Source organism: Myodes glareolus, chromosome 8 (genome assembly GCF_982192425.1).
Source record: "Myodes glareolus chromosome 8, mMyoGla1.1, whole genome shotgun sequence".
Lineage (NCBI taxonomy): Eukaryota > Metazoa > Chordata > Mammalia > Rodentia > Cricetidae > Myodes > Myodes glareolus.
This window is the reverse complement of record NC_142033.1, coordinates 76,325,146-76,343,634: the sequence shown is the minus strand read 5'-3', so window position 1 is coordinate 76,343,634 and position 18,489 is coordinate 76,325,146. Positions and strand designations below refer to the sequence as shown.

Sequence of the window (18,489 nt, the reverse complement as noted above, 5' to 3'; positions counted from 1 at the left end):
ACCAGCTCTTTTCTTCAGGTCAGTCACAAGCTGCCCCTGTGAGGTGTGGAGGTGTCATGGTGGTTACTATAAAGTCCGACCTCTCAACTTTTATAGGTAGCCTCCCACCAGAGACAGCTCTGAAAGACCTGCAAGGCTCATCTGGTTTAAGCCAGAATCCCTCAAAGCACATATGTATGCTAGTTCCACAGAAATGAATATTAGCATGAGGGGGGATGCTGTAGGCTGGCAGACATGTCTTGGGAATCAGCTGAACAGAGCTTGTCTTGAATCACGGCTATTGCCACGTAGTACGGCGCACACCTTTAATCTCAGCACTAGGGAGGCAGAGGCAGACAGATCTCTTTGTGTTCCAGGCCAGCCAGGCCTACATAGCAAGAAGTTCCAGGATAGCCATGGGTACACAGTGAGACCCTGTCTCATAAAGTAAATAAATAAAAGGAATTGTGCCTCTTGCAGGCTAGCCACCTACACGGTACCGTTCTCATGTTAACAACTCCTTAATGAGTTTTATCTCAGACCCTCACAGGCCTCTGTTAGCTCATTAATAGCTGCTGGGTTTCAAGATGAAAATATAGAGGCTCACAGATTAGGGAAAAATATACTAGGCTGTTATGTGCCCTGTTGGGCACCAACCCTGTTTGCCAATGAGACTAGCATCCCTTCACATGGTTGAGGAAGGACTAAAGTCCCAGGATGTACACTCAGACAAGGCCTGCCATCATCAGTAAGGTTTCAAAGGCTCACAGTGGCTCCTCAGCTCTGTCCCCCCTTTCATATACCAGACCAGCGGTGGCCAGATGTGCTTCCTCAAGTGGGTTTAAAATGCGCACGTTCCTAGGACCTGAGTTTTCGGAAGCCTCTGTGTGCAAATGGGGTGGGAATGAGAAAGCGATCACGGTGCCCCACGTGGTCACCTCCTAACTGGAATGGAACCTGTGGGGATTTCCCCAGGGCCAGCTGGCATAACCGACTGTTCTGTATACAGGTACGAAAAGCTCATTGGTGGAAAGTACATGGGCGAGCTGGTACGACTTGTACTGCTCAAGCTAGTGGACGAGAATCTTCTCTTCCGTGGAGAAGCCTCGGAGCAACTGCGCACACGTGGCGCCTTCGAGACCCGTTTTGTGTCGCAGGTGGAGAGGTGCCTGGAGGGGCAGGACCAGGGGCAGGGTCTGGGAGGACGAGGAATGGGATGGGGACAGATGAATGGATCAGGGTTCTAGGGGAAGCAGAGCATTATTAGATCAGGGGCATAGGGAGACATGGATCCTAGCACAGCGTCCCTGTGGCCTCTGACCCCTAGTCAAGCGGAGGCCTGTCCGCCGACTCAGTGTTTTTCACACATTCCCCACTACCCAGAGCCACTGTCTCAACTTCATCCATGCCACAGCCTCGAGACTGTGGCATTGTCACCCTCACTATAGAGAGAATCCAGGGCTGACCAAACGACTGCTGGGCAGGGCAGCGGGGGCGGGAGGAGGGAAGCGAGGAGAAGGGGGCGTCATTCTCATTCCTCCAGGACCCTCAATGACTTCTCTCCCCCATCCTGCTCGCAGCGACTCGGGCGACCGCAAGCAGATCCACAACATCCTGAGCACTCTGGGGCTTCGGCCCTCCGTCACCGACTGCGACATTGTGCGCCGTGCCTGTGAGAGCGTGTCCACGCGTGCCGCCCACATGTGCTCCGCGGGACTAGCGGGAGTCATAAATCGCATGCGCGAAAGCCGCAGTGAAGACGTGATGCGTATCACGGTGGGCGTGGATGGCTCTGTGTACAAGTTGCACCCTAGGTTAGTTTCCACCCTAGCTCCCGGGTCCAACCTCTCGCCAAAAAAGGGAGGCTCAAAGGGCGTGGCTCTCAGCTGCAGACATTTGTGAGCCCTCCTGCCAGGCTCCTCTCAGGCCTGGAGGATGCTGCAGTCGGGGAGCCTACCGTAGATGGATGGGTGGCTATGGTGAAGTCTAAAAGGTGGGAGGAGAAATAGCAGCCCTATTCTCCTCCTATTCAGCTTCAAGGAGCGGTTCCACGCCAGTGTGCGCAGGCTGACACCCAACTGCGAAATCACCTTCATCGAATCAGAGGAGGGCAGCGGCAGGGGAGCAGCCCTGGTCTCTGCGGTGGCTTGCAAGAAGGCCTGCATGCTGGGCCAGTGAAATCCAGGCCACAAGGACAGGGACCTGGGCTCCATGGGGACTCCATGCCCCACAGGTGCTCCCAGCCCACGGGGGCAGGAGATCTATTCAGCTGCTACCCCCTGGATAATAGGGAGAGGCCCCTGCAAGCTGAGCAGGCGTTTCTACAGTCAGTCAAGTGGGACAGCCCTAGGGCTCTCAGCCTGGGGTAGGGGCAGGGGGCTGGGAAGAGGAAGAGGATCAGAGGCACCAAAGCCTTTCTTGTTAGAATCAACTACAGAGAAAGGCCTTACACACTCAGGACTTGCATTTTCACACTTCTTGCCTCTCACAGCAGGGGGCCTGGCCTCCCAGGGGAGTGAGTGCCTCCTGGTCCTTTCAATGGTCTCACTTCCCTGGGAACACACCCTGCACGGGGAGGTAGCTCCAGCAGCTTGGCCAGACCAGACCAAGGAGAGCAAGGGCTCTCCTAGGAGAGCAAGGGCTGCTAATCACCCAGCCTGGCTGTTTTCTTGCCTGTGACCAAAGAGGCTGGGGAGTCATGAAAGACTAACTGTCCAGCTGCATCGAGGAGACTTTCCAGGCCAAAATTACTCCCAAAGAGACTGTTTGCTTCATATACCTCTGCCCCAGAGTGACTTACGGTTCTGGAATGAACCCTCCCAGGAGATGCCGGAGAATAGAGCCCCAAGTTCCTACCCTAAGGGGACCAGAAAGGGGAAGCCTCTCTTGAACTATTGGGAGGTCCCCCTCCTTCAAGCAGGATGGCATTTCAGCTCTCACATCCTCGATTCAGAAGGACAAAGTATCCCTCTAAGAGACCTCCTAGGCCCCTCTTCCTCATCCTCCCCAAATACCATGCCACCCTCTCTATGCCAACCCGGGACTGTGGGAGGGAGTTTTTAATTAAATATTTAAAAACACTTAAACATGGCTTGTCCATTGCTCTGTGACCTCTGTGCTAAGGGTTGTAAGGATCGTGGTGATGGTATACAAAGAAGCATCTCTGGTGTGCATAGGTACTCTCTAAACTGGGTTGTGTCTCAGAATTTGTTGTACCCTCCAGACACTGTGCCAGGGGAGTGTGAGAGGTCGGCCTTAGGAACGGGAATGAGGTGACATGGGGACACTCTGGGCACTGAATAGCCCCTGGTTGCCCCTACAACTTGAGAAAGATAGAGTGCAGGAAATCAGGCCCGATGCTGCTCTGGTTGGGGTGGGGGCTGACTCAGCTGTTAAGCTGGTCTCGGCAGCATTCTGTCTCCTCAGAACCATGGAGGAAGCAGCAGTAAGGGCCAGGGTTATGTGATGTCACAGATTTTCAAGGTCCCTGCAGAGGAAAACTCTGAAATCACAAAAGGCCTAATGCCTTTCTCTGCAGCACAAACATACCTGCAGGTAAGCACAGACTTGCAGGATTTTAGTGCACGTTTATTTCTCAGTGGAACTACCCAATAGGCCAAAAGCAACTGTCCTCCGTTTCATTCAGGGGTAAAAAAAGGAAAAAAAAAGAAAACTCACAAAATTGGTGATTTAGGGGAAAGTCCCATCTTCCTTGAGATCTTGACTTTCTGGCAGTTTTCATGTAGAATTGCTCCGGATCATCTCCACTTTCTTGAACTGACGCAAGCATTTGCTTCTGCCACTATCCGAGGAAAGCACTTATATGTGAACAGATTTTTAATATAGCTCTCCATCTTTTGTCATCTTCTTTCATGTCTCAGGAAACCTGGAATCTGAGCCATTGTACTGTTTCTCTTTTAAAGTCTCTCCTTGCACATCTAATTTGAACGAATGAATTTCATTTTCAGAGAGCAAAGGAGGCGTTCGTTATAAAATTCTCATGCAAAAGGAAGCCTTAAAGCCATGAGGACTGGTCAGGATTGGAATCCAGGCTAGCCCTGGCTACATAGCTAACCCTACCACAAACTGAAGGAGTGTGGGTGGGACTTGGGGCCTAAGGGTGGGGGGCACCCACATTCTCCCAACCCACCTTGCACAGACAACTTGGGGTGAGGATGAACCCTGAACTACTCATGCAGCCCCCAAGTTTGTGCGGCTTCTCCCACTCTTCTGCCACACTAGGGTCCTCAAGAAGTTGACAGTGTTACTGCTTGGAACGGGAGCCCCCTTGGTCTGAAATTCAGAACCACTAGATGGACTCCGTGAGCCGCTTCCACAGGAACCCTGGGGAAGCCCTGTGCTCCAAAGCTTCCCTGCACAACAACCTCACACAGGCCTGTCCTGTGTAGGCCCTCTGGATTCCAGATGTGGGTTCAGGAGTAGGTGACAACTCTCAGCTGGGAATGTCAGAGTGAATTTTCTGAAGGGAGGGGTGTGAGATGAGATGGAGCTTAGTGAACAAGACTCCAGAGAGGGTGGTACAAGCGTCTGAGCAGGGCAGGCTCAAACACCAGCACAGGTGTGACCATGAAGAGAGCAGTCGTGGGTCTGTCACTCCTGAGTTACCCCAAACCAAGCAAATGGCTCTGTGGGGCTCACAGCCTGCTCAGAACTGCTGGCTGTCATCAGCTGGGCGGCAGGCCAGACCTCAGGGTCTTCATCCACCCCAGAGGACTCAGGGCATTGACCATCCTCAGAACATGCACTGCTTCCTCAGTCCAAAGAGTGCGGATGATGCTGGTGAAGGGCCAGCCTGGGCTCGCAGGAGGGTTGGTGGACGAGGGGTCGCAGGGACCCCTCAACATGAGCAGAGGCAGGAAAAGCTTTGAGGCTCTCTGCCCAGGGAAAAGCCTGGTCACAAGGGCCGGTGGATCCTGGAATGTTATACTTGGGAGCTTGAAGGTCACCAGGAGTGTGAATGGGATCTGCTTGGGGCCCTTGTCTTCCTCTACCAGTGGGGGCTTCCAAGTTTAGCCCCATCACCCATTCCTCTCCTTATTTGGGCCTCTGGGTGATAAGGCTGAGACATAAAGAGCCGGTGACAAGATCACACAGCCAGACCACTGCAGATCATGGTAAGTGCTTGGCGGGGAACAGGAGACCAGGGCAGAGCCAGGGATTTCTGTGCCTGTGCAGGGCTCAGAGAAGTGATCTCTAGGGCTGGAGAAAGGCCCCCCAGCCTGGCACTCCTGGTTGTGCCCTGGGGCGACAAGTGGTAGGGAGGGGGGACTCTGGAGAACCGGCGAGGGGGCCCCTGTCACCATCAGTATTACAGGCCAGCAGGAAGGCTGGGACCCGGGGCAAGGCCGCAGCCACCAAGCAGGCCCAACGTGGCTCTTCCAATGTCTTCTCAATGTTTGAACAAGCCCAGATTCAGGAATTCAAAGAAGTGAGTACCGTACCTCCAGCAGCCTCTCACTCCGCCCTCTCTTCTCCGAGGGTCAGGGGTTCCCCACACACACACCTGCTCTTCACCACCCAAGGCTCTCCCTTATCTCTGCCTCCCCTGGAAGAGAGGGGGTAGTAGCTCCCTCCTGAAGGCTCTCTCTCCTCGCAGGCCTTCAGCTGCATTGACCAGAATCGCGATGGCATCATCTGCAAGTCAGACCTGAAGGAGACCTACTCCCAGCTCGGTGAGTGGATGCACGGGTCCACCTCCCAGGGGCCCATCTCAGCCATCTTAGGGGCCTGCTTGGAGTGAGGACAGGGCCCTGCCCTCACACATTCCCCATCTCCCACCGGTTCCACAGTTGGAGTTGCCCCCTGCCTCTCCCCTCACTGCCCGGAAAGCAGGGGACAGCAACTTGGGTCATCTTATGTCTTATCCTCACAGGGCGGGTAAGTGTCCCAGAGGAGGAGCTGGAAGCCATGCTGCAGGAAGGGAAGGGCCCCATCAACTTCACCGTCTTCCTCACGCTCTTTGGGGAGAAACTCAACGGTGAGTCAGCACCATTCATGTCTGAATCTCCTGAAGTAAGCAAACCTGACCTCACCTGACCCCTGAACCCCGTGCAAAGTTCACCTGAACTCCCCGAAACTTGTGGAGCCTGCTTGGCCATGGTAGACCCAGAGTGTGTGGGGCAGCCTGGGCTGACTTGGGCTCAGAAAACGTCTGCTTTCAAAGCCCAATTCTGATCTTCCAGCCTCAAGAAACACTTTGTGGGGTTTCAGGTCCCGCTCTGTGGCCTCCATCAACACCCTCTAGGAAAGATCCTAGCTCCCTGGTAGTATGAGTTCTTCCTGGGTAGGGCCTAGAGCCTGGGAATCTGACAGTTCACCTGGCTGCCTCCACCCGCAGGGACAGACCCTGAGGAAGCCATCCTGAGCGCTTTCCGAATGTTTGACCCCAGCGGCCAGGGGGTGGTGAACAAGGATGAGTAAGTGAGGATCCTGTGTCCCCCAGGGTGGGCACCACAGGGAAACAAGAGGGCGGTAAGGCAGGTCCTCTGTGTCTGGTCAGGTGACCAGTCCTCCCCTGGGCCCTCACACTCTCCTTCCCAGCTCCAGCCTTCTCTTTCCTCAGGTTCAAGCAGCTTCTCCTGACCCAGGCAGACAAGTTCTCTCCTGCTGAGGTGAGACACCCTGGCCCCATCAGCACCTGTTCCTGGCATTGCCACCCTCGCACAGGGAAGGCCTCATGACCCAGCGCCCACAGGGCTCAGAACCCAGATCCTATGTGGTGTAAGCTAAGGGTGGCAGGATCTTCCCAGAAGAGACACGACCTCTGTTAAGACCCAAAGGGGAGACCACAGACTCAGAAGAGGGAGGGCTTGTCTCTGTGGTCAGGGGAGCCTTTGACCCCTCCCCCATTCGGGCCCACTTCCTAGTCTGTCCACCAACAGACAAAAACATCTGACTGCAGTTTGGGGTTGAAAAATCTTAGTCCCAAAGTACAGCTCTCGGGACAGGGCATCGTTAGGCCGTATCTCTGCGTGGTACCTCCCACAGGTGGAGCAGCTGTTTGCCCTGACACCCATGGACCTGGCAGGCAACATCGACTACAAGTCCCTCTGCTATATCATCACCCACGGGGATGAGAAAGAGGAGTAGAGGCAGGCTGGGGTCACCTCAATAAACTCTGTGGCTGAACTAGAGCTGATGTGTTGGCTATGACATACAGGATGGGGGTGGACCAGGCAGAGGACATGGGACCCCGTGAGATCCCACCTATCGAGTAAAATATGAACCATTATTCTGCCCACTGCTGAACTCCAGGAGAGGAAACGGGATGTCCACAACCTCCATGAGGCCCAGGAATGAGCCGCAAGTGGGCAACCCTGATCTTGAGGTCTGGGGCAAGGAGAAACCCCTTGCTGGACACTCTGCAGATTTTCTGCACAACAGCTCAGTTAGCGGATGCAGTCCCAGGGACCTGCAACCACACAGCCTCCCCCTCGACACTAACAGTCTCCTCTTGATGTGCTTGCTATGGGGCCCTGTGGGAAAGCCACCGAGGAACCTGTGGTGGGTGCCTTGTCTAGCATGTTGCATGTCCTGTATTCAATTCCCAGTAAGGGCCCCTTCCCTCTAGGGAAAGAGAGGGAGAGAAGAGGAGAGAAGGGGGAGGTGTTACAAACATACTGGAAGGACAGGAGACAGGGACATGGTGGGACATGGACACTGGAGGCAGAGCCATTCACAGGCACTGCTAGAAACTGGCCTCCTGCCTCATATCAAGGACTTTGTTATGGGGTCACCCAGCTGGAGAGTAGGGACATGACTGCCCCCACAGAACTGCTAGTGCCCCCCATTCTCTCTGCCAGAATCACAGGTTGCAGAAGCAGGTGATTCCCCATACGTACCTAAGGGAGACAGAAAACCAGTGACCGCTCAGTCAGACCAGAGCTGAGCAGCAGTTTCTCTGCGACACTCCCTCCAAGCCTGCAATGGTGCTCAGCCTGGAGCTGGAGAGGAGGGGTATGGGGGGTGGAGGGGAGAATAGGAGAGGGAGAGGAAAGGGGAAGGCAAAGAGGGAGGGGGGGAGAGGATTGGAAAGGGAAAGGAAGAGGGGGAGAGAGGAGAGGGAAAGGGGGAGAGAAGGGGGGAGAAAGGAGAGAGGAGAGGGATGAGGGAGAAAGAGGGGGACGGGAGAGAGAGGAGAGGGAAAGGGGAGAGGAGAGGAGAGGAGAGGAGAGGAGAGGAGAGGAGAGGAGAGGGGAGGGGAGGGGAGGGGAGGGGAGGGGAGGGGAGGGGAGGGGAGAGGAGAGGAGAGGAGAGGAGAGGAGAGGAGAGGAGAGGAGAAGAGAGAGGAGAGGAGAGGAGAGGGGAAGGCAGAGGAACACACACACACACACACACACACAGAGGAGGGGTGGGGAGATCTTTTACGCTGTCCCTTCCTGAAGGTGAAGGTGGGGGCGAGGGGGAGAGAAAAGGCCTTTTTACCAGGAGAAGTATTCAGCACTGGCTTCTATCTGGATCCGACAATAACTAAATAGAGACTTGAGATTTAAAACAATCGCAGCCTTTTCTATGGCTTATAAGTGGCCATAATGGCTAGAGAGATAGCTCAGCAGGTAAGAGCACTGACTGCTCTTTTGGGGGACCCAGGTTCAATTCTCAGCACCCACATAACTCATAACTGTAATTCCAGTTACAGGGAATCCAGCACTCTTACACAGACATACATGCAAGCAAGACACTCTGCCCATAAAATAAATAAATTTTTTAAAAAGTAATCATAAAGACCACGGACTTTACTACATTTCCATCCAGAGGCCAGTACAGCCCACTTCACTGGGCATGCCAGCAGGGACAGGACAGACAGATCTAGCTGTCCTGATGCTGTGACCCGTCTACAAGAGGGTTCCATAGAGCAAGACGTATTTGTAGCCCCCACCTCTACAGGAGAGATTGTGGAAGACAGGTCACAGAGGCCAGGTGTGACTGTGGTGAATGACTGTTATCCCAGCACCCAGAAGGCAGGGGCAGAGGGATCATGAATCAATGCCAGCCTGGGCCGCAGGGCAGAACCCTCTTTCAGAAAGAGATTCTAGAGATTGGATGGGGTCTTTGCACTTCTCATTGTCTTTGAGGATTTCTCACTGTAGTTTATGGGGAACTAGCCACCGGATCATGATTTTCCTCGGCGGATATGAAAATGAGGGCAGCAGAGCGCAGGCGATTTGCCCTTCCGCTCTGGGAGAGAAGCCAGTCTTTCATCTGCTGAGCAGATTCAACTCTGCTTTCCTGATTGCCAGCACATATGGTGCTCCTTGAGTTTGTCCTCACACTAGTCCTAATAGCTCCTTGGCTCCCTGTGAAAGAGCAAATAAGTCTTTGCCAGGTGTGTTGGGACGCTCCCCTCAGCCCCGCTCCTCCATTCCAGATCCTGCCCCTGAGAAAGCTGGCCATTGGCGCCTCCTCCTCTGCGATGCTCAAGACCACGCCTACAGGCTATTTAAGGCATGGTCCTCCCCCCCCCCAATCTGCCACTTGGTTCTCCCTGGTACTTTCTCTTCTTCCCCCAGACCACCCTGGAGTTGCTTTGCTCATTAAACCTGGACTTATTAATTTTGCCTGATTTGATTTATTACATCTGCCTAGAGACCCAATATCGGGGTACAGAAACTTTTCAAGGTGTTCGTTTTGTTTTGTATTTGAGTCAAGGTCCTGCTTTGCACCTGGTTGGGAGGGGGGTGTCTTTTAATGGGCTAGAGAGAGCTCAGTTGTTGTGTGAGCACTAGGACCTTAGAACCCCCAGAAACTCTGGGAAAAAAAGCTGAATATGGTAGTGAACGCTTGTACCCCAGTACTGCAGAGTCAGAGGCAGGTGGGTTCCCAAAGCTCACTGACCAGCCTGTGGAGGCCTGAAAAATGTGAAACTATTTCCACCTTGTCTGAAGGTCAGAGAGCTGGAGGTTACTCCTATTCCTTCAAGGTTATCGTCTGTTTCTACCTCAAAGGTCCCACTTAGATTTAGATCAGAGAGTGGAAGCTTATTGTAAACAGGTGTGGCTAATATCCTGACCTTATATTTCAGGAATAGAGAAGAAATGTACCCCAAACAAAAGTCTAAGGTTACTACTAAATTCCTACTCCCTTAGGGAGATAACAATGGATTCCACCCTGGGAGTGGTTTGCCTACAGAATATTTTGGTCTAGGGTATGAGCGTAACTTGTCTTGTTCTAGCAACAGAATGTTTAACTAAGAATGTAGCCCACAACCTTCAACTGGTCTATTCATTTCCTGGTAATATGTCAATGCAGATTTTTTTTTTTATCTTACTCCTACCTTTAGGGGCCGGGGTATTTAAGCAAACGGAAATTAAACGCAGGCGGATTTCAGTACTCACTGGAGCTCCCTGGCACTGTCCTATGTTTCTATTTATTGTTTTCACTCGCGTCTTTGCTTTCTTTACTATTTTTCTAATCCCCATGGCCCTACCCTGGTAAATGGTATTTTTTTTTTTTTTTGAAGCTGGTCTCTGACACCAGCCAAGCTAGGTTAATTGGTGAGTAACAGGCCAACTGAAAGACTGTCTCAAAATACAAAAACAAGTTGGTGGTGGTGGCGCACGCCTTTAATCCCAGCGCTCAGGAGGCAGATGTAGTTGGATCTCTATGAGTTCGAGGCCAGCCTGGTCTACAAATTGAGTTCCAGGACAGCCAGGGCTACACAATGAGACCCTGTCTCAAAAAAACAAAAACCAAACAAAATAAGGCAGACATTCCTGAGCAATGGCATCCAAGGTTGTACACACACACACACACACACACACACACACGGGTACCACCTGCCATTGCCAAGCAGCAGCATCTACTGGAAAGCAGGCCCAAGCAATGCAGCAGGGCCTCAGAAGCCCACATTCTGCACCCAAGTTCTGTGTGGCTTGAGGATAGGTCTCTGAATATGCTCCTACCACTTACTACCCTGCACCCAGTTTTTCCTGAGGCTCTCTTGGGGGAACCTTACTAGAAGGTTACATGCAAACCTCTTCTGGTCCTGCTGCCTCCTACACACCCCGAAGCCGCATTGCTCTGAAGACACCGTATTCTAACCCAGGGTAAACATTCCAGATGCCCCAGAAGCCCTTGGTCCTCTGGATCCTCCCAACCCATCTTACCCCAGAGCCCCACATAGGGACACCCCAAGCTTCTTGCCCTTATTTCTACAACAGCATCAGTTTTCCTATCTCCTTGGGGGGACTCCAGTCACCTTCTGCTCCTCCTCTTTTAGAGGACTGTAGCACAATGCCTCCTCTATGCGCTATGAGCTATGGTATGGTTTGCGAGTCGGGCAAGGGTCTGGAGATTGAAACACACACAGCCAGCCAGCCGAGAATGTCCCCTTTATTGTGTACCAGGACAGCTTATATAGGGTCTCCTTAGGCCACACCCTAACTCTCAGCTGCAAGCCCACCAGAAACCACTCCCCTACCATCAGGAACTCCTGAGGGTCTCGTGTTCAGAGCAGCTGCAAGCACAGGAAAACAAGGTGTTTACTCCAGCAGGCAGGGGGTCCATAGTCCCCAACATCTCCCCCTTTTCTGTATAATTAGACCAAGGTTCTAGACCAGCATGAGCGCAGCACAAATATGATAGCAATAAGTTGGAAAATGCCCTAGCAAACATAGTCACTGTATAAGATAGCCACAGCAGCCATCTGGCTGATGGCAATTCCAGCTGCCGTGAAGGAGACCACAGTAGTGACAATAGCAGCCGTGGTGATCCCGAAGTCTCAGCTGGGATGGCTTAGTAGTCATCCTCCTGCCTCTGTCTCCTTCAGCAAATCCTACCAGCGTGTGCCACCACAACTGGCCGGGGCTGCTCCACCAGGCCGGGCATTGACTGGGACAGGGCAACATGCCTCCTGCCATTGCTAGGAGCCAGGGCAGCAGGCAGGCTCAGGGACCTTCCACAGCTACCGTGCAGGTCCCTTGGGTCCTGCAGGAAAGCCCAGCACTCATGCCATACAGAGCCAGGGCCCGCTGCTGCCTTCTATACCTGACAGGCAGCCTGGTGGGGTCTGGGTGGCTCTGGCTCACCTCGGTCCCAGCACTTGATGCTGTGGTTGCCCATGTGCCTCACTCCCCACCGCAGCTCCTGGCACCACCACCACCTATGGCGTCCCCCTCGGCACCACAACCTCCAGTAAATAATCATTTAGGGAACCTGGCATAGTTCTCTCTAAACTACTTCCTGCTGTTAGTTGGGCGAAGTAATTTTTTGTGGGGTATTCACAGCAACCTTTTGACCAGTCTTGGTCCATCAAACCATATTAGTCTGGAAGGATTCCACAGGTTCTCATCTTCTGTGGAAACAAAAGCAGAACCTCTTTTCCAAAGCAACAAATCCTTAGACCCATGTTTTGAAATCAAGATACCTTTCTTAGCAGTCCTCAGAATCAAATGTCTCTCTCCAGTCAAGAACTTCAAAGAAAACACATAATATACATACAGACTCTCCGTGAATTTTCCATCTTTTCAAGGCCTTCAATTCACCCTCCCACCTCCTCTCTATTACTTTCCTGCTGGCCAGTCTTCCGAGGGCATCCCTCAGAGAGTCTCTAGTGTCTGATCTCAATGGTGCCTCACGTGGTGCACCACCCGGAATCGCTATCAGGCAAGAGTCTGGGGATGAAAAAACACATAGACACATACCCATCTTCAATACACCCTCACCATCCCAGAGGGTGATCTCCCTGGGATCCCTATTTCCCAATCTTGCCGGGGCCTCCATTTGTGGCACAATGCCTGCTCTACACACAATGTGCTATGGTGTGGTTTGTGAGCCGGGCAAGGGCCTGGAGATTGAAACACACACCAGTCAGTCAATAATACCCCCTTTATTGTGTACCAGGGCAGCTTATATAGGGTCTCCTTGACTAATGGCCACGCCCTAACTCTCAGCTGCAAGCCCACCAGAACCCACTCCTCTGCCATCAGGAACTCCTGAGGGTCTCGTGCTCAGAGCAGCTGCAAGCATAGGAAAACAAGTTATTTACTCCGGCAAGCAGAGGGGTCACAGGAAATTCAGGGTCCGGGGATCCACAGTTCCCAACAAAGGACCCCACCCATCTCCCACTCATGCCCTACACCCCAGCAGACCTGGATGTAATGGCTGGTGGGAGCCTCTTTGCCCTACAATATGGTTCCCTAAGGGCAGGTGTTGGTCTCATTTTGGCCCTCAGGGCAGGGCCCAGCTGTGTAGCAGAGTGCCTAATATAATTTTTGAGGGTAGAAGCAGAGACATCTAGAAGATGATTCTTATTAAAATAAGAAAAAGTTAAAGTTGATCTCCTAGCAGTTGAACATGAGACAGTCATGGGGCGGGGGTAAAAGGAAGTGGCTGCTAAATTCACTTCACAGGAGAAATAGCTCAGATGTGCCGTGACCCAGCAAGGTGGCTACAAATAATAACGGACCCTCTGGAAGGGCAGACATTGGATGTCTTTATAAAAGACAAGAGGTGGATGTTTGAAGAGACAGATGTATTTACTTCATTTCAGTTACATATATGGCTAGAAAGAAACATGACAAGGTACTCCAAAAAATGCTAACAACTATTGTGTGTCAGCTAAAAATAATCAGTCTGGGTGTGGTGGTGCGCACCTTTAATCCCAGCAGAGGAATTAAAGGGAGGCAGAGGTGAATCTCTATGAATTTGGGGCCAGGCTGGTCTACAGAGTGAGTCCCAGGCCAGCCATGTGGTTGCTGGGAATTGGGCTCAGGACCTTTGGAAGAGCAGGCAGTGCTCTTAACCACTGAGCCATCTCAGTTCCCAAAACCACATGGTGGCTCACAACCATCTGTAATGAGATCTGGTGCTCTCTTGAGGAAGAGACCTGGTCAGTTGTCCTCATCAACTTAGACCATGAAACCCAATATGGACAAGTTCAACAGAACCATCATATATGGACTGCCCGTGTATGTTTCAGCATTGCCAACTCATAAATAAAAAATATAAAATAATACCTACATGGTGACTGACATCTGTCTACAGTTCCAGTTCCTGAAGATCTGACGCCCTCTTCTGGCCTCTGCAGGCACAAGACACACATGTGGTGCACAGACATATATCCAAGTAAAACACACACTCGTCAATAAAATAATACACAGTAAAACTTTTAAAATAAACAAAATAAGAACAAGTTAATCCCCCAGAGCCTGAAGGAAGGGTAGGAATTGCCCCATCTTCTACTAGAGCATTTACTTAGAAATCTTGTAACTCTCGGATCTTTTTTGGCCTCTAGTTATAAAAATCTGTCTGAAAGTTAAATAAGCCTCTTTCCTGAGTCACAGCCCAGGACGGTTTCCTAATGCTCTGGGGGCCCCAGTTGGCATGTCATCACCGCGGGAGACACTATCCTTATCTCCCCAGCTTCCCTGGGAAGGCACAGGCCGGACTTCAGCAGGCGCCTGGCTGTGCCTGCACTCCCAGTCTTAAAGATAGGAGTTTATTTTTTTCTTTGGATAAAGGCAATTAGCAAACCCAGATGGCCCAATCCTGAGGGGGACTCAGGATTCACTGTGTGTGACATATGGTTCTTGTATCTCTCCATAAAGTGGATGGAGTAGGCGATCCCTGGCTGCTTACAGGGGCCTGATGTCTGCCTTCGATCTCTTCTATGTCGTCAGAGACAAGGCTTATAGAGTGTTTCATGATTATTCCGTCTACTCTGTGGAAATGTTTTCTGGATTGACAGGAGATTTTGTTTTGCGTTATCAACACGGTCCAGTGATTCACCCTTCCAGGGCCCTCACGAGCCAAGGAAAGGCATGGTGGCAAAGGGACTTTGGGGGCAGTACTCACCAGGCTGACTGGGGTGCACAACACAAGATGCTCCCTAAATAAGGGCCCAGTCAGTGGAGACTGGGATCCTGATGTTCTTGTGTTCTTTGCTCTTGTGCTGAGACCCCTTGAGCCCCTGGGTCTCAGCTCCTGCCTTCCTCCCACCCAGCCTTTCTCCACACATTCTTTCTTTAGCTGAATTAACACCGCTGATTCAGTGGGAGCCAGACTCTTAGACTGTTGCCCTAGTATGAGAAACATGTGACCCCACATGCTGCTTCCTCCAGCAGGAGTGGGCCAGTCACAGCCTCACAGTGTCAAGGCCTGCTCACAGGCCTGCTAACCCAGACCAACCGCCACAGAGTGGGACCCCACTTGGCACAGGGGACAGAGGGGCCAGGAGTGCTATGGAGACAGATGAAGTAGCCCACATCTGCAGTGAAACTCGTGGAAACTTCTAGACCAATAGCTGGAGGTGTGACAATATAGAGGGAGTCGTAGCCAGGGTGAAGAAGCAGGCATACCCTCCCTGTACTGTGTACGTGTATGACCTCACCCTCTCTAAGGTTTTGTTTCCTCATCTTTCAAGACTGGAACACACTTTAGTGGCACCCAATGGCTGGCGATGGTGCTCTTTTCTCTGTGGATACCCTTCAATGTCCACTCCCCCTCCAACACACACACTGTTGCCCTCTCTTCCTTGTTCCACCGTAACTAAGCCAGGCTGGACTCCTGGCTTTCCACTTTCAGCAATTTTTCCCACAGATACAACCAAGGAGCAGTTTCCGTCCTAACAGACAAACAGACAGACAGAGGAACCTCCTTTCACCTCGGATATCTGACGACTTTCTTAGCCTTTGGTTGGTGGAAGCTGGTGTTCTGTTAACACATTCCAAACATGATTGACCTAAATAGTCACAAGGACGTCAGGTCACACACAGAGATGGACAGCAAGGGGCTCTCAAGTGGCTAAAGATAGCTCGAGATAATTTGGCTCCAGTTCTCCACAATCGCAGTTCAGATCGGCCCGTCGGACTGTAGGCTCTGTAACCCTGGGAATGCCTGCGTTAAAATTTGTGCAGAGGAATCCCAGAGCAGAGAGGCCAGGTCTCGAGGTGTGTCTCTGACGGATAAACCAGCCCATGGTGAAGCCACTCCCTGCGCTTGGAAATTTCTGGGACTCTCACATACCCAAAGGCTATACATGAAGACCTCAGCATTGTACAAACTCCAGACAGCTCCCATCCAACTCCCCTGCAGCCTCCTCCTCTGTGGTCTTTCTGGAGTCATCTGATTCTGGGTCATCCTGTAATGGGCACATCTTGTAATGATTTTTTTTTTAAAAAAAATAAAAGGTGAAGTGGGTACCTTTCAGTGGGTCCTGTCAAGGAAACCACTGAGTGAGAACAGTTCACGCAACAGCTGCTGCAAGAGGTTTAGTGTCGGGGACATGAGAGAGGCAGGCAGACAGACAGACAGACGGGAAAGCAGGAGGCACTAGAGAAGCCAGAGCGGGGACTGTAGCGGACTGGCACTTTTAAGAGGCGCGGTGTGTGGCATAGCTGACGGCGGAAAGGCACCTGGCAGCAGGTGATGGCCTTGGTGGCCGAAGCAGGCAGGCTGCTGCCACCACTGCTGCAGTGAGAATGAACTGTCTGACATCAGGCCACCGTCAACCAAACAAGCAGATGACGTGGGCCTGAGTGAGTGCTCCCGTCTCCTCTCCAGGTAAGGGAGTCCTAGAAGCCATAGCTCTGTGTGAGCCCTGACCCACGATGACGACACAACAGAATTTAGTGACGAGCTGCACCTACCAAGAGTCAAAGCTGGGGAAGTAGAAAAAAGACAAGATCTCCGGAGGGGAGCAGAGCAAAATGTAGAGTTCAATAAAAATCAATAAAAAAAAATTTTTTTTTTAAAAGAGTCAAAGCTGTTGCTCCAAAGCTGGAAAGCAAGACAGCCTGCGACATGTCGACCGTGGACATGCCGACCGTAGGCTGGAAGTTCTGCCCTCAGTTGTTTGAGAACCCAAAGGGCACTCACTATGCTGAGCAAAAAGAGATGGGCGGGGCATAGGGTGTGCACCTTCAGTTCCAGCACTTGGGAGGCAGAGGCAGGTGGATCTCTGTGAGTTTGAAGCATCTGGCCTACACTGTAAGTTCCAGGTCGGTTAAGGCTACCTAGTGAGGCCCTGTTGAACAGAGTAAGAGGCCATATACAGACAGGGCCCTGACCCTTAGCCATTCATCTGGGGCCCTTAGCCATTCATCTGGGGCTGCACATGCGGGAAGAAGGTTCCCATGGACCCTTACCTCCAATCAAATGGCCATGTACAAGCTCAGGAAGTCAGAGACCAGGATCTGCATGGTCAGCCTACAACATCTTTTTTTGAGCCAATAAACTCTGTAGATAAGTGGTCCATCAGCTTAGCCAATGCCCCAGTGGAGACCAACAGTAGCGTTAGGCAACATTTAAGAAAGATCAACACAAATTTGAGACTTGACTTCATTTTGACCATGTGCTGTAAGGAACAGAGTATCACCGCCTTCCCACCCCAATTGTCGGGTGATCACAGGAACCGAGCGCTCTCTGGACAGTCACCCGAGAGGGCCTGGAGCACCAGGTCAGAGAACCCAGGTCATGCCTGAGACCATGGAGCAGCTCTGGCTGGGTCATCCAGATGGGAAGAGCTTCAGTAATTCACAGAGGATTCCTGTGTCTGCTGCCACCGTCACGGGACAAGAGAGCCCTGCCAGGCCTTCTCCCTCTGGTCCCCCTTCTCTTAAAAAAAAAAAAATGTGGACAAGTTGAGCAGGGCAGCTAAGGCAGGCGAATTGCACTAGTTTGAGAACAGCCTAGGCTATAGAGAGAAAGCCTGACTCAAACAAACAAACAAACAAACAAAACCAAACAACCTTCTTCACTGACAGCCGCTAAAGCACAGTAAGACAGACTCTATTCTGGACCATCACACTAGGTGTAGAAACCACAACCATGGATTTTGTAGGGGTGGGGAGAGATGCTTGGCCCCAGACAGCGTGGTCAAGGAGCCAAAGGCAGCACCGGGGAATGGAAAATAACTGAGAGAAGACACCAGAGTATGGTAATTCTGGCTAAATTAATTGTCCAGAGTTTCTGCTGAAGGCAAGCCAGAGTGGCCAGACATCACGTGGTAGAGGGAGAGAGGGAGAGAGGAGGAACCTCATCAGGCATGGGCAGTGGGGGCTGTGACCAAACTGACTTAGCAGGTTCTTTGCTAAAACTGGACACATGAAGGTGACCACCAGGGCCAAGAAGGCTCAGGGGCATGAATGCAGTTTGGCCAAGCAGACAATCTTTGTCAGGAGAAGTCCTTTCTCTGCCTGTGTTCATAGGCTTCAGGACACTGTCCAGCGGTGACCACTTCCAGAAGGCCACGTCTCGCCTCAGGTCTGGACAATGTTCTTCCCAGGGCTCACTTGGCTCACAGTGACTTCAGGAGAGCAATGTGAGAGTAGCCCTCCACCCTGACACAGAACAGGCTCTGCCAACGCCTTAGTCAGGAATAGAGAAAATAACCCCCAGCCCTTTAGACACTGAGGCTGAGGAGCCTTTGGAGACAGGCTCCACACTGAGTTTGCCACTGGGAGCAGTTTATGGCCAGAGTTTGCTCTCTGGGGAGCAGAGTGTGTCTCCCCTCGAAGGCTGTTGGCACAGGACCTGCCCCTGCAAGCAAAG

General features: G+C 52.0%; 2 protein-coding genes across 3 annotated transcripts in view; both read left to right on the top strand.

Annotated features, from left to right (window-relative positions):
- Gck (glucokinase) overlaps positions 1 to 3,065 on the top strand; it is a 38,346-nt gene extending 35,281 nt beyond the window's left edge. For both annotated transcript variants that reach the window (XM_085692170.2, XM_048450062.3), the window contains exons 8-10: positions 989 to 1,144; positions 1,560 to 1,793; positions 2,013 to 3,065. In XM_085692170.2, the coding sequence (XP_085548296.2) occupies positions 989 to 1,144; positions 1,560 to 1,793; positions 2,013 to 2,157 (535 nt within the window). In that variant the 3' untranslated portion in view covers positions 2,158 to 3,065. The remainder of the gene's footprint in view (positions 1 to 988; positions 1,145 to 1,559; positions 1,794 to 2,012) is intronic.
- A 2,024-nt stretch (positions 3,066 to 5,089) lies between these two features.
- On the top strand, positions 5,090 to 7,133 carry Myl7 (myosin light chain 7). The gene is made up of 7 exons (XM_048449842.2): positions 5,090 to 5,114; positions 5,315 to 5,428; positions 5,597 to 5,672; positions 5,873 to 5,977; positions 6,338 to 6,416; positions 6,563 to 6,611; positions 6,988 to 7,133. The coding sequence occupies exons 1-7, from the start codon at positions 5,112 to 5,114 to the stop codon at positions 7,087 to 7,089; spliced, it is 528 nt and encodes a 175-aa protein (XP_048305799.2). The 5' UTR covers positions 5,090 to 5,111; the 3' UTR covers positions 7,090 to 7,133.
- Positions 7,134 to 18,489: the final 11,356 nt, after the last annotated feature.